The 15,822-nt window shown below is 39.9% G+C and overlaps 1 protein-coding gene across 2 annotated transcripts in view; it reads right to left on the minus strand.

The window, feature by feature from the left end:
- Positions 1–15,822, minus strand: part of OSBPL10 (oxysterol binding protein like 10) — a 309,246-nt gene that overhangs the window by 197,752 nt on the left and 95,672 nt on the right. For both annotated transcript variants that reach the window (XM_075212383.1, XM_075212382.1), the window contains exon 3: positions 5,682–5,755. In XM_075212383.1, the coding sequence (XP_075068484.1) occupies positions 5,682–5,755 (74 nt within the window). The remainder of the gene's footprint in view (positions 1–5,681; positions 5,756–15,822) is intronic.

Below are 15,822 nucleotides of genomic sequence, written 5' to 3' on the forward strand. Positions count from 1 at the left end.
GCAGCCTGAACGTAAACATAAAACTACAGTCACAAAATTGCGGCTTAACGTGAATTTCGAACTGCATATATATTACTATGCATGCAGTGCAAAATATTGTGTGAGAGTGTAGCCTCTTAAAGATACATTAAAAGCAGACGCATACTGGATACGCCAGTCAGCATCATCAATATTTCTCACTCTACAGCAATCAAAGGCAAGTTACTCTGATTGGCTATTCACGTGGTCTATCAAGATGTTGGGTTTTTTAACTCTTGGATTACTTCGGATAGAGTACAGTAAAGGTGGCAAGGAGCGAATTGGGGAATCTTTATTCTATTAAAGTATTTTTGGTACCGTGTTTCTGCGGTTATTTACTGTTACTATACTATGTGGAACTATCGGTTCGGGGCACCAGCATGCTCTGGCATCCATAGGTATTTTGACATTTATACCCAAGTAGATAATGGCTGCCAGGACTTGCCGGGATGTATAGTCCCACATAATAAAGTAATATGTTTTTCACTTATTACCCCAACCTCCACTGGTGAGGGGGGTTGAGAAGAACCAGAGTGCTATCAGTACAGGACTGGTTTTCCCTGGGGGGGCAGGGATGGAAAATTTTGCTGACTTGATTTCCCTAGTGACATTTTTTTGCAGTCCTGTGTTGACCAGGCTGGGGATGATTCCCAGGGGATCCTACGTTACATGTCTTACTGTTATATTATCATTAACCCAGCCTGGCGTAGCCTCATATTTATTTTGCAGGGGGACCCCTCAATAGCACCAATCAACCCAGGCTATGTGCTGGTGATCATTTAAATTTGGGGAGGGAAGATATTTTTAATTTATTTAATTTTTATTTTTTTTATATCTTTACAACACAGATAGAGTAGCTGTAAAGGACAGGTATATTTAGGAATATGTCCTATTCAGAATAGGCCACATCTCTAGGGGGCATGCGATAAGTAGCCATAGAAAACCATCCTTATCACTGCAAAGGATCTGCCAATATTAAATATACCTCTAAGTGTACAAAACTCATCACAACTTTTCACAGATTTTTAGAAAACACGAACATTTAATTACAAATAGATGAAAGCACCTCATCCAGTACCACATTAATCTCTGTCAACTCTTGTGCATGGAATATTCAAGAAAGCCTATACTTGGTATTTAATCAATCAAATGTCAGCTGAACATTCGTTTTCAGGGAGATCCTGGCCACCGTCAAACCCAATGTCAGCTATAATATATGGACATGTCTGAAAAGTTCCTAGATAATCCGATGAACTGGCACATCTTAAGACAACAGGTACATTTCTAAACGGTAAGAAGGTGTAACAAGGTATATAAAAGAAAATTCAGGCATATTTATCTCCTATTCTTATAGTTTAAAGTAAGATATTTTGTGGAGAAGAAAAGAATACATTTGGTTAATATACCTGTGAACTCCCATCGTCAGGAAATACCCAAGACGAGGGGCATAGGAACGAAAATTTTAATGTTGGGGCAAAGGGTCAAGTACTACTATAGGGCTTGGAGCCCCTTTTTCTCGCATTTGGTATATCATTTTACGACAGCTGTAACAGTGACTGTAGATATACAAAGACTCCCAATCCCATGTTACTTTTTGTCAGTGTTTCAGGGGTTGGCCAACCCCAGTTTCATTATTTTATTACTATAAAAATGTATTTATACATTATTAAATAAATATTACTATTAATATTAACAACCAATTAGTGCAATGTTGGGAAGATCCTAAACCTAGCTTTTATTCAGATTTTGTTGAAAGCCTAATCTCAATTGATTGAGAGTATTTTTAAATTACTGCCTCACTGGTTATGACATGTGCTATAAAATTACTACATCTCATGTTTGTTACTGGACGCACCGCACGAAATCCAGTGTAAACGTAAAGTGAATAGTTGTTTATCATCAATACAGGTTATTAATTAAATGTTTATGAATGGAACACTTAAAGTTTTTTTTAAATAAACAAATCAATCAATCTGTATTAAATCTATACTATGGCAATCTATATTAAAGAACATTTGGTAGTTATACTAAGACAATAATTTATTCTGTAATTTAAAAAGTTTCACAAGTTTAGAACAGATACCATGACTTCAGAAAGTAGAATGAAGGCTTTTGTGTAGAAGTTTATAGGGGGCAAAATACAATTATTGCCCACCCAACAGAAATCATACACACTCCAATGTTTACAATTGTATTCAGCAAGTTATAACAGCGAACATAATTGAGACCGCCACACAATACAGGGACCATCCTCATGAACCCCATTCAATACAGAGAACATGCCAACCCAAGCTATTTTATTCCCCACCCCCCTTCAGCCACTTCATGCCTGATTGTGACTGGCTGTGGTTTTGAGCCTATGCATGCTGAAGTCAATTAGGTCTAAATTACTTAATTAACCAGTAGAATCAGAGAATATGAAAATGTAGAAGATATCCTTCGATTGACACATCCAACATTTCAATTGAAAACTGTTCTATTTTGTAAATGCTCCCACCCCCAGTCATTTCATTACCCCCCACTCATTTTGTGTCATCAGCACTACAACGTTCCTTTCTCAGCTAAAGTACAGCACAGCTGTCTTAGTCACCATTATGTCACAGTTTGCCTGGCAGTAAATCAGATTGATGTTATGCTGCCTGTCAGTGCAAGCCTGCGTCATTCTTAGCCCGGTCTCATGAGATAAGGATTGCCACATCTCGTGAGACCATAAAACGACCCAGGAGGAAAATCCGTTGACAACCCCCTCAAAATCCTAAGCCCTAGGGTGCAGTCTGGTCCGCCTATTGGTTGAGCAGGTGCTCATGTAGGCTATGAATTCCTAGTCAGTTTATAGGCTACACTCTCATAGAAATTGGTTCAGTGCACAAAGGTCATTGGATGTACGTCTGTTTATGTAGCGAAACTTGCATGATTCCGCGATGTGCATGTCCAGAAATGGACATTACACCAATGAACGCAATTGCAGGCAATTCAGATGGGCATGCAAGCGGTACTTACATCTCTCTACAACTTGAGAGGTGAAATTGGCGGACTAACATAAGCCATGAGCAGTAAGGGTGTTTCAATGCAGATGTGGCCAATTTAAAGCCTGTGTTTATCGTAAGTACGCTTATTTTCAGCCATATCTTTACACCTGCTACAGATGATAGTACTGACACGGCATAGTCTTTGAATAAAAAATGACACGTATGCGTGTCAGTAGCGATCACAGAACAAACTGTATGCAACTAAGACATACTATAAAAATGCATTGTATGCACTTTACACATTGAGATCATCTTTATTTATGTAAATAATGCAAAAAATTATAAAACTATTATACTGTTAACAGTTATTTTATAAAATTATTTTTTTATGTGTTCTGATGTGAACTTTACACATGTGTGTATACAGCAGTCTGTTATGTATAGCTACTGTGACAGAAGCACAGGGAAAGTAGTAAATGGCAGGTAAATAAGTCCTGAATTTCTGTCAATTGGGTTTTAAAAACACCAGGAAGATTGTCTGTGTGTGTAAAAAAGCTTTCCAAACAGTGTGTCGGCTATAGGAAGAGAAGATATAGGGTTCCCTGGGGTATGAATGGACAGAGAAGGGTGGACTCCGTTCATAAGGCCCAATTCAGGTTTTCCAAGAGGCTAGCAAGTTGCTAGTGATCAGGAGTTGTACATGATGAAGTGCTGTTAAAATACTGCTAGGCAGTTCATGGAGTCTCTCAATACCTGAGGAGGAGGCCAGATGGCTCCTGTGAGATACTGCATTTTGTGATCTGTAAGTTCTGTTGATTTGTATGTGCGTGGGATAGTAGGTCTCTCATTTTAGAGAGGGAGTTCCTGTTTGTTAAGTTAGAAGCCGGACAGGGTGGACTTTTGTTTCTGATTGTTTATTTTTATGCCTGGAGAAGAAATCTAGCTGAGGCTACCTGAACCAAAACACAGGACAGATGTGATATATCTGGCTGAAATGTGTGAAGTGCAGCCGTCTAACCCCAGGGGACGGTACCACTAACCCGATCTTGCGACACTTCGTACGACATGAACTGTTCAGGCAGAATGCATTTCCACATTTCTATATTCAAATTGTAAAGTATATTGAGAGATAACTTGAATTTGAATATGGGCAGAACTACACAAGTTGCATTCTCTTTTTAAATACGGAAATTACATGCAAGTTGTGTTCGGACATAAACCATAAGGTCTGCCTCCATTGTCTGTAGATGACAGGTGCACTTAAAAATACCCTGAACTTCAGGATATCCCACATGAGTGATAATTAGGTAGCATGCTGTTTCCTTCTGTAACACTGATGATTAGACAAATAAAGATATTTCCCAATTTCCATACAAACAGCTTGGCCGTGGAATTATTACCTGAACTATTTAAACCAGCACCACAACTATACAGCCTGGGGATGACAAGTGTGGCCTGTGCCTGGACTTTGTTCATCATTGCCTATGTAGGTAGCTGCATTTTTGCTAGGTGTGCACAGCACTCTGTATATGTTTTACCTACTTATACCTGGATCAGTATCATATCAGTTACTACCCTAGTGTCTCCTATTTTTCCTACACCAGTGTCATCCTAGAATAACCCTCTACTACTGTGAGCAAGTTCAGCTCTAAGGGATTGGGGGCTGCAAAAGGTGAAGACCACGATTAGCCTGGTTCTAAAACAGTGTTGAGTAAACGGCAGCCCGGCGAACCTTCACTTGCAGTTTCCAGCCGATCTGACTTATTCTTTGTTGTAAAGCATAAAATAAGACTAAATGAGAGCAATGAGCTACTGTATTACATGAGCTTCTATGCACAGCACAGGGAGCTCATGCAGCACACTATAGAAGGAGTAGTAGCATGGAGTGCACTGTGCACTGCACTACATCTTCTCACTCCATCCTCTGCGGTCTCCAGCAGTAATAGTAAGAACTTTCTATAACTTGACCAGTGTGTAGGGGATGTTTGAAAGGTATGTGGGTAAAGTGTGAGAGGTATATATGAGAGGTGTGAGAGTCATATGGGGAGGTCTGAAGGGCACGCTGGGCAATCTGATGGACATATAAGGGACATTGGGGGGTCTGAAGGGCATGCTGGGCAGTCTGATGGACATATAAGGGACATGGGGGGGGTCTGATGGGCATGATAGGGGTATGAGAGGAGGTCTGAGGTCATACGAGAGGCATATTGGCAGGTCTGATGGACATGTGAGGGGCATGTGGGCAGGTCTGATGGACATGTGAGGGGCATGTGGGCCGGTCTGAGAGGCATTTTAGGGCAAGTGACCCCCTTTCTCTCCTCCTTGGCTTTCTCTGTCACCTCTGTGTCCTTCTCTGTCTTTTTATATGGCTCTTTTTTAACATCTCTCTCACACACACATACCAGTGGCTCTCTTTCTCCATGTGGCTCTTTCTCAGTCTGTTTCTTTCTTTCACCCGAATGGTTCTCTCCAAGGCTGTCGCCAGAAACTTAGGCCCAGCTACAGATGTTTGCAACACCAATTTTAGATGGCATCAGGTAACCAAATAGGTGTCAAAATGGTTTTAAATATATTGTGATTTTAACCTTTCAAACTCAGAATGCCCACAACTTTAATAGGCAATCCAGAAATGTCAGTTCCTGGACACACTGAAAATGCATATTCATGTGTAATTATTTACTAAACACTATTTACCTTGGTCTCTGTATGGTACTTGGCACATGCTTGAAGCTGACTCAACCAGAATTGCAGCTCCTTGGAATCAACAGCTAAAACATGAATGAAAAGAAACACAATTATTGCAGAATGAAACTGGCTTACACAAGAATTTTTTTCCTGTTGTCATGGAATAAAAGCCCAATAGACTGGACTTTTCTTAATTGGCGTAGTACAGTGATGCCTGATATACTAAGTGACTTGTTTATAAAATCAAATTGCAGGGTTTTGCCCCATTTTCTGTAAAGGAAAAAATACTTTTGTTTTAGTTACCAAAGTTTTTTAAGTAGATTACAAACTGTATATTTCACAGTGAAACTGTTTCAAAAGTCCTTTCAAAATATCCTTGCTGTTCCCCTTTTTAAACAAACAATTTCTAATATTTTATTTATTATTTGCTGACTGACACCGATAGCACTATTGCTAGTAAACTTAAGAGCTATTCTAAAAATGTACAGTCATTTGGTATCATCATATACCCATCTGAATGCCTAAAATATTTCTCTGATATTTCTTTAACTTCCTTGGCTTCCTTGTCCTCCTATGTAACATCACATAAATAATTCAAATCCAGTTGTGTTATGACAAAATATACTGAAGTCACATTCCTGACTAAGGTGCCCTATCTCAACATTGACCGAACAACTGCAGACATCTTCTTCCCCAATCACGATATTATACTTTGTATACTACAATGTATGTTTTATATAAGTTAGAGCAGTGGTTCGGAACTGGGTGCCCCGGTCAGGGCCGTTGGTAAGACGCCCGGGAGACTACTTGGTAATTATTTTTGTTTAGGGGTGCCTTGAAAAAAGTATGGAGACCCTAAGGGTGCCTTGAACTGAGAAATGTTGGGATTTGCTGGGTTATAGGGCATTCTCACCAAATGAAATTTTGAAACATGAAAGAGGAAATTCAATTGTATGCGGAATGTCTCCATTGCGGTTGCGGGAGCACTCCACCGCATTATATCATTGCAGATTTGGGGTACCATAGTACCAGAAAATGTGCACAGCTGCGATATTCGGCAACACATCGAGTTTAATTGAATTCCCCCCCTTAGACTTTGCACGATGGAAAAACAAGCTTCAAGTACACAAAAGTGCCCCAGGTAACAAAGACAGTTTCGATGTCAACTCACTATCATTATTCATTTAAGTGTGTACTAGCCCCTACACAGTATAGTGCAGCACAAAACGATTCATTGCAAGTAAGTAAATGTTTCTTTGGAAGTGAACAATAACTGAACTGACCGCAAATGCACTCTAAAGGAATCCTTGCTGTATCTTTCTCCATTACATTGTGATGCTAAAATACAATTATGCTGTCAATTACCAAACTCTTATGGTTGCCTCGCTTAAAGTGGAAAGTAAGGCAGCTTCAACTCCCATGGGAAGCTGGTTCTGCTACACTTCTGTAGTTAATATGCTATCTGTTAAGTAGAGGTTTTATGAGGTATTTCAGCCAGGAGAATCATTTCTCCATTAACACTCATCATTATGTTACTCTTGCTACTGGCTAAAAATAGAATCTAATTTAACAATACAGTTTAAATATTTACAAAGGCAAACAAACCAATATCCATTGCTATCCAGAGCGTGGGTCAGCCTGGTTCCTATAAAGAGCAGTTTGAAAAGATTTTCACAAATTATTAATTAATTATTATTATTATTTAGAATAATATAATGTCTTAAAAGAATGCTATGACACAATATATTCCAGAACTTATAGAACTATGACATCACAGACTTATGTTACACATCCAAGCAGTGCCGTATCAGAGAGGGTGCAACGGCTACCTGCTTTTGCCCACACTTCAGACCTCAGGCTTTTATGAATTTTAAAACCTGCCGGGCAACAGATGAAAGATATCTCATCTCTCCCCTTGTAAAGAAACCGGGGCATTGTAGAGAAGTCTAGGCAATTCGCACCGTCAGGCACCGTGCGGGAGGGTGCCGATGGTACGATTTTCACAGCCCTGTTCACACCCCTTAGACCTCCTATATATATATATATATATATATATATATATATATATATATATATATATTTATTTAACATACAACAGATATAAAAACAGCGCTAATAACCACAACGTAACCACCAATATAAATGACTGGTGAAATGATTTACCAAAAAAGACACAATCAGTCCCGATAAAAACACATAGCTTGTTTAAGAGCGGCAGCCTTGCATCACTTGGGTCCAGATGGTTAATCCGGAGGGATGTGGTAACTGCGGATAGATAAACAAGTATGGCGCTCCAATGTGTAGTATTGATAGTAATATGGGAAGATGTAATAAAATGCGTACCATATAGATGAAGTCAATGATCTTGTGGTAGAATCGGAGTTCCTCTTCTGAGGTAATACCTCCCCCTCTCCAACAATAGCGATAATGTGGATCAAAAAATAGAAAAACTCATATAGTGTAATAGAGTTTATGTAATATATCACCACATGTGATAAACCTCCACCAGGATCAATTGTTAGCCCGGCACCAAATGGGTTAATCTTAAGAGTACACCTCCAAACACAAACAGCTTATACTGCGTACCAGATGATATGAGCAAGGAGTTAAGGAGACCATTAATGGAGGAATTAAATAAAGATGCAAGTGAGAGACTCTTGTGTGTTCTGCAGGAGACAGAGGACCAGAGGTAGACAGATGGGCATCCTAACCCTTTTTCTCCACTGCACAGCACAGGAAGATTTCCAGCCGCCTGTCCACACTCTGTATCATGTGACCGCTGCTGTGTCCGGTCCAGCTCTGCACACAGCCCCACCACCCACGGGTGCGCACGCGCAACACCTTACTATATCCAGAGAGTTATTACTGCACACCTATTAGTCCATCACTATCACAAGTAGCTTAGTGTATATCAGTTAACCCTTATGTCCCTGTATGGCGATTGTGCTGAATGATCATGAATCCGGAGAGAGATGTATACTCATCGATAGCTAGCGGTGGGGCCCTTGGAGAAGTGTGGACATCAATTGCCTAGAAAGTCGCTAGGTCAAGCAGGAACTGGTTGATAGTTCCTGCTTCACTGGATTCATGATCATTCAGCACAATCGCCATACAGGGACATAAGGGTTAACTGATATACACTAAGCTACTTGTGATAGTGATGGACTAATAGGTGTGCAGTAATCTCTCTCTGGATATAGTAAGGTGTTGCGCGTGCGCACCCGTGGGTGGTGGGGCTGTGTGCAGAGCTGGACCGGACACAGCAGCGGTCACATGATACAGAGTGTGGACAGGCGGCTGGAAATCTTCCTGTGCTGTGCAGTGGAGAAAAAGGGATAGGATGCTCATCTGTCTACCTCTGGTCCTCTGTCTCCTGCAGAACACACAAGAGTCTCTCACTTGCATCTTTATGTAATTCCTCAATTAATGGTCTCCTTAACTCCTTGCTCATATCATCTGGTACGCAGTATTACCTGTTTGTGTTTGGAGGTGTACTCTTAAGATTAACCCATTTGGTGCCGGGCTAACAATTGATCCTGGTGGAGGTTTATCACATGTGGTGATATATTACATAAACTCTTTTACACTATATGAGTTTTTCTATTTTTTGATCCACATTATCGCTATTGTTGGAGAGGGGGAGGTATTACCTCAGAAGAGGAACTCCGATTCTACCACAAGATCATTGACTTCATCTATATGGTACGCATTTTATTACATCTTCCCATATTACTATCAATACTACACATTGGAGCGCCACACTTGTTTATCTATCCGCATATATATATATATATATATATATATATATATATATATACTTCTTTGTGCATATCCTTGATCTGTAAATGGCAACATATTATAAAACGAAAGAAAGTGAATAATGTGCCTCTGTGCTCTGTGATAAATTGTGATGAGAGTGTAAATAAAATTATAGTGAAATTGCAGGACTGGTTGTTGCCTATCATTAATTTGTATTTATATATGATAACATTGAGTCTTCATAGTTCTCCTCATGAAATGATTATGTATAGTAGTGTCTCCTGAATCTGGATATTATTGTCACTCTATAATTATTAGGATATAAATATCCCAATAATTATAGAGGATTGTTTATCCCTGGGATTAGAGGCCGGTTTATTATAGATTAGTACAATTTATATTCCAGGAAATGATGCTTGTGTATGTAGCTTTTTCACCTTGAATTGATAATATCTTTTAAGTAATTGTTTATAACCTTTGTGCAAAATGTATAAGCAGCTAAATAAGTGATTACATACATTATTTATCTATGGGCTTAGGGGTCAGTTTAGTACCACATATATTCAAGGAAAGTGTTCTTGTGTCCGTAGCTTTTTTCCCCTGAATTGATAATATCTTTTAAGCAGTGGTGGGATTCAAACAAATTAACAACCGATTCTCTGCCCTAATGACCATTTTAAGTATACAAAAAGATATACCGAAAGGTAGTTTAATATTTCATGCATTTAATAGTCAAATAAGAACAATAAAAGAGGTACACAGGACTAGATTATGTTAGAAAAAAGAGTTGTGTGCCATGCTGCTTTTACCCTTCTTCACACTGTGCCATGCTGCTTTTACCCCTCTTCACACTGTGCCATGCTGCTATTGCCCCTCTTCATACTGTGCCATGCTGCTTTTACCCCTCTTCACACTGCGCCATGCTGCTATTGCCCCTCTTCATACTGTGCCATGCTGCTTTTACCCTTCTTCACACTGTGCCATGCTGCTTTTACCCCTCTTCACACTGTGCCATGCTGCTTTTACCCTTCTTCACACTGTGCCATGCTGCTTTTACCCCTCTTCACACTGTGCCATGCTGCTTTTACTTCCCTTCACAATGTGCCATGCTGCTTTTACCCCTCTTCACACTGTGCCATGCTGCTATTGCCCCTCTTCATACTGTGCCATGCTGCTTTTGCCCCTCTTCACACTGCGCCATGCTGCTATTGCCCCTCTTCATACTGTGCCATGCTACTTTTACCCTTCTTCACACTGGTGCCATGCTGCTTTTACCCTTCTTCACACTGCGCCATGCTGCTTTTACCCTTCTTCATACTGTGCCATGCTGCTTTTACCCTTCTTCACACTGGTGCCATGCTGCTTTTACCCTTCTTCACACTGGTGCTATGCTGCTTTTACCCTTCTTCACACTGTGCCATGCTGCTATTGCCCCTCTTCACACTGGTGCCATGCTGCTTTTACCCTTCTTCACACTGTGCCATGCTGCTTTTACCCTTCTTCACAATGTGCCATGCTGCTTTTACCCTTCTTCACACTGTGCCATGCTGCTTTTGCCCCTCTTCACACTGTGCCATGCTGCTATTGCCCCTCTTCATACTGTGCCATGCTGTTTTTGCTCCCCCTTCACACTGTGCCATGCTGCTTTTACCCTTTCTTTACACTGTGCCATGCTGCTATTGCCCCTCTTCATACTGTGTCATGCTGCTTTTGCTCCCCCTTCACACTGTGCCATGCTGCTTTTGCCCCCTTCACACTGTGCCATGCTGCTATTGCCCCTCTTCATACTGTGCCATGCTGCTTTTGCTCCCCCTTCACACTGTGCCATGCTGCTTTTACCCTTCTTCACACTGTGCCATGCTGCTTTTACCCTTCTTCACACTGTGCCATGCTGCTTTTGCCCCTCTTCACACTCTGCCATGCTGCTATTGCCCCCCTTCCCACTGTGCCATGCTGCTTTTGCTCCCCCTTCACACTGTGCCATGCTGATTTTGCCCCCTTCACACTCTGCCATGCTGCTTTTGCTCCCCCTTGCTTCCGTTCCTTCACTTATCTTTTCTATCAGCTTCTTTCTTATTTTTTCTTCTCTTCTTGTGTTCTGTCTTCTTGTTTGCTGTCTCCTCTCTGCGCCGCACCTCACTAAATGTCAGGTGTGACATTCAGTACGAACGGAGCAGGGAGGAGGAGTGTCGACACCGCAAACAGGTATTAAGAGGGTGAACTCAGTCCGGAGCGGAATTCCACCACTGCTTTTAAGCAATTGTTTACTGTCCCTGTGCAAAATACTTATGCAGCTAAACTGGTGATCACACACACATAGACAAATGTTTAATTTTCCAAATAGTTTGTACAATCCTTGAGGGTTTTTTTTTTCCATAGAATAAACAGATTTGCTAGTGTATATAGAATATGTGGTATTTATACCAAATTTCAACAAAACAGAGGTTAGCAGGTATTCATTCAGCCCTGCTTATAATTAACATGCTCATCTATTTCTCAGTTATTGAATCTCCTGTCTCTAGTGCTGGTAGCAGATTCATAAATGTACAGAGGATAAAAAATATAAATTTTATATCCATTGGATGACATACACCCAGTGCGCAGTGGCGGAACTATCAGTGTTGCAGCAGGTGTGGTGCACCTGGGCCCATGGAGATAATGGGGGCTGCTTCATGGGAAACTAGCGAGCTGTGGGCCCTGGTTCCCTCCTCCCCGCTTCCCCGCACCGGGGCCCAAAGCTCTGCCTCTGCCAGTGCAGATGAAATCTTCTTCCCTGTGATCTCCAGAAAGACAAGTATGACCTTGATCCATATGCATTATGAGCATTAGTGGAATCTAAGTACTTAGTATGTCCAAAGATATGTTGTGATGTTTGCACTTTGTTTGTGGTGTTTTGCGATGTGATGTTGTGATGTTTTGCACTTTGTTTGTGATGTGATGCTGTGATGTTTTGCACTTTGTTTGTTATGTTTTGTGATGTGATGTTGTGATGTTTTGCACTTTGTAAACTAGGCACAATGAATGATTAATCAATATGTTCAGAAAACATACAAAACAATAACAGTAACAGTGCACAAACTAAATTGAAATATAAAACTGAGCACACCTTGTGGTCTACTATACTTTTGTATCTTAAACTTGATAAACATGTTTTCCAGATAAGTTATTTTTATGCTATTGTATAATATAGTCTTACCAGATGGAGGACACTTTGCATTTCTTCAAAACAGATGGAAGCATCTCTAAACAGTTTAGTTATTAATTATTACGTACATGTGGTGGTTGTATTTTCCATAGGAACATAATGCTTTTATAATAATGCTGCCTTTTTTTAAAATAATTAATACTAAATTATACTATGTATATTTTAATTGACAGCGTCTGCTCTTTTAGTTATATAGTATCTGCTTTTCAAAAAAATCTGCACAATAAGAAATAGATTGAAAAAGTTTGAAGTTTTAAGATTTATAAGAATTTGATTAATCACAATACCAGGTATTAATTAAACTATATACTATTTATATATTATCTCCCATTTGGTAATATGGATATTTGCAAATCCCTAATATTAATTGTATTATGGCAAGACATTAAATGTGATATTCACATCATGCATTCTATAACAAACATGCTCCAGCGACCCAGCTTCTGCCCCACATACTGTACATTCCAAAGACCCTTGATTTAGCGTCTCTCTTGACAGACTTACCAAGCAGCAGTGGCTAAGAACTTCATCTGTGATATTAGGATGGAGTATTATGAAAGGCTTTATCTGAATGGATGACTGCAGCGATCCATTGAGTCAGGAGCAGTCTTTCATAATACAGAGTCCCAATATCAAATCTTTTGTCTTGTAAGTCAGTTCATGTGGGAGGTTGTGAAGTTGGAGTTTGCTGGTTTTTGCAAACAGCAGGGGTCCAGAGGCTGAAACACCACTGAACTGATAGTCCTTATGATTGTTAAAAAAAATATTAAAAAGTGAATATCCCCTTTCAGTATTTCTAAAATGTGTCAAAAATGTAAGCAATACCAAATGTCACAAGCTCTGCTAGCTACTTGACAGGTTCTGCTGTAGCGAAAGAGTCAAGGGAGCAGGCAATTATGTTTTCAAACTCAATTGATACAGGTCAGCTGGTTCTCCAGGAGACATGACTATCTGTTAACACCACTTTGATATATGCTTTATTTCCAAACGAGGCAGAAGAAAAAACAGTAACAAACAATTGCAAACCATCAACTATGGGATAATGACTTTTTTTTTTTCATTTTTGTTTTTATTAGTTTCTGTTACACACTGAGATCATGAGCTAGTCTTTAAATCTCATTTAAGCAAAAACAAAAGTATACGAGGTATGTCTATTAAATAACGAGACTGTGATTCCACATAGTAAACAAAGCAGTCAGAATCGGTTATAACTGCATACATAGTAACCTTGAACCTGTCTGAACCTGCATGACAAGCTGCAACACTCTATAACGTTCAGTTGATTGTGAGTCGCCATTTAGTTTGGTTGTGTTTTCTGTAGAGTGCCGACAAAATGCTAAGTTTAAAAGTTGAACAATGTGTCAGTTTGAAATCTTTAGCAAAATTGCACAAAACTCCAACAGAATGATTTCAAATGCTTACTACGGCCTATGGGAATGACTGCCTCTCTCGTGTGCGTGTGTTTGAGTGGCACAAAAGATTTAGCGAGGGACGAGAGAATGTCGAAGATGATGAACGCCCTGGGCGACCTTGTACTTCAAGAACCGAAGAAAATGTAGAAAAAAATCATTCAGATTGTTTGAAAAGACCGCTGACTCAATGTTCGAATGACAGCTGAATCCGTGAACATTGACAAAGACACCGTATGGAAAATTTTGCGTGAGGATCTTAACATGACGAAAGTTTGTGCAAAGATGGTCCCAAGGGTTCTCACACCAGAGCAAAAAGAACGTCGCAAGGAATGTTGTGTTGACATTCTGCAGCAACTTGACACAGATCCAAACCTGTTTCATAAAGTAATCACTTGTGATGAGACCTGGATCTTCCAGTACGATCCTGAAACCAAAAGACAGTCAATACACTGGAAAACACCATCATCACCAAGAATGAAAAAAGCTTGTCAAAGCAAGTCAAAATTCAAAGCAATGCTCATTGTTTTTTTTCGATATCAAGGGTATAATTTTGGAAGAATGGGTTCCAGAAGGCACAACAGTTAATCAGCATTGTTATAAGGAAGTTTTGGAAAAGCTGAGAGAAAGAGTCAGAAAGAAACGGCTGCAACTGTGGAAAATGGTTTCTTTCTTCACCAGGACAATACGACTGCTCACACAGCACTTTCTGTGAAGCTGTTTTGACCAACAAACACATTACTACACTTGAACATCCTCCATATTCGTCCGATTTACCACCTTGCGATTTTTATCTTTTCCCAAAAGTTAAATCAGTGCTTAAAGGAACACATTTTGAGTCAGTTGATGTTGTAAAGAAGAAAACGGCAGATATGTTGAAACAAGTGACAGAAATTGACTTGCTCCATGCTTTCGACCAGTGGAAAACAAGACTACAGTGATGTATTAGTGGAAATGGGTAGTATATCGAAGGGGACAAACATTCAATTTGTAATACCAATGAATAAGGGAGAGTTATTTAATCAGTCTCGTTATTTAATAGACATACCTCGTATATTTATCAGATGTGTGAATATAAGTAAACATAAGTCTGAATATGCAACACTGCAATAGAATGGGTTGGAATTCTCCCTTCTTACCAACAGCGAGTCTACGTAAAGTAGAGAGTGTTTTGCTCTCATACACACAGCAGTCAGTCACTGTGTTATGGAGCCTAACTCTCTCTTTAATGCACAGTGTGAACCATCTGTCCTGATTATCTACTTGTTTATCGCTTGCTCATCTTTCCTATATGCCTATCCTATCCTATCTCTGTCCCAAAACAACTTGCTCAGCCACCATTGACACCTATGCATCCTATAGAGAAGTTTTTTGCCTTTTCAGACAGCATAGATCTTTCATGAACTTTAAAATCTGCAGGCGTGTAAGGCGTGTAAGCTGCCAGTTCCCATCACGTTTAATCTTATTATGTTATAACACATGCCATAAATCAGAGAATAAGTCAGAGTGGAGGCATAGAACTTGGGGATGCAGGCGAAGGTTGTTTTGTTTTTTATTTTTACCAAAGCCTGCACAGTATTATCATTTAGGAATAGTTTTTTTATTTCCATTAACCTTGGATCCAACACAATACTGCTCCGTGGATACAATTGTATCTGATGTACAAAGCCACCAGGCCCAGGGCTGCCATCAGGGAAGTGCAGGGAGTACAGCAGTATTAAACTAAACAGCAGTATGTGACCCCACCAGCCCTGGGCCCACATACATTTATTAGAGT

Source organism: Mixophyes fleayi, chromosome 5 (genome assembly GCF_038048845.1).
Source record: "Mixophyes fleayi isolate aMixFle1 chromosome 5, aMixFle1.hap1, whole genome shotgun sequence".
NCBI classification, from domain to species: domain Eukaryota; kingdom Metazoa; phylum Chordata; class Amphibia; order Anura; family Limnodynastidae; genus Mixophyes; species Mixophyes fleayi.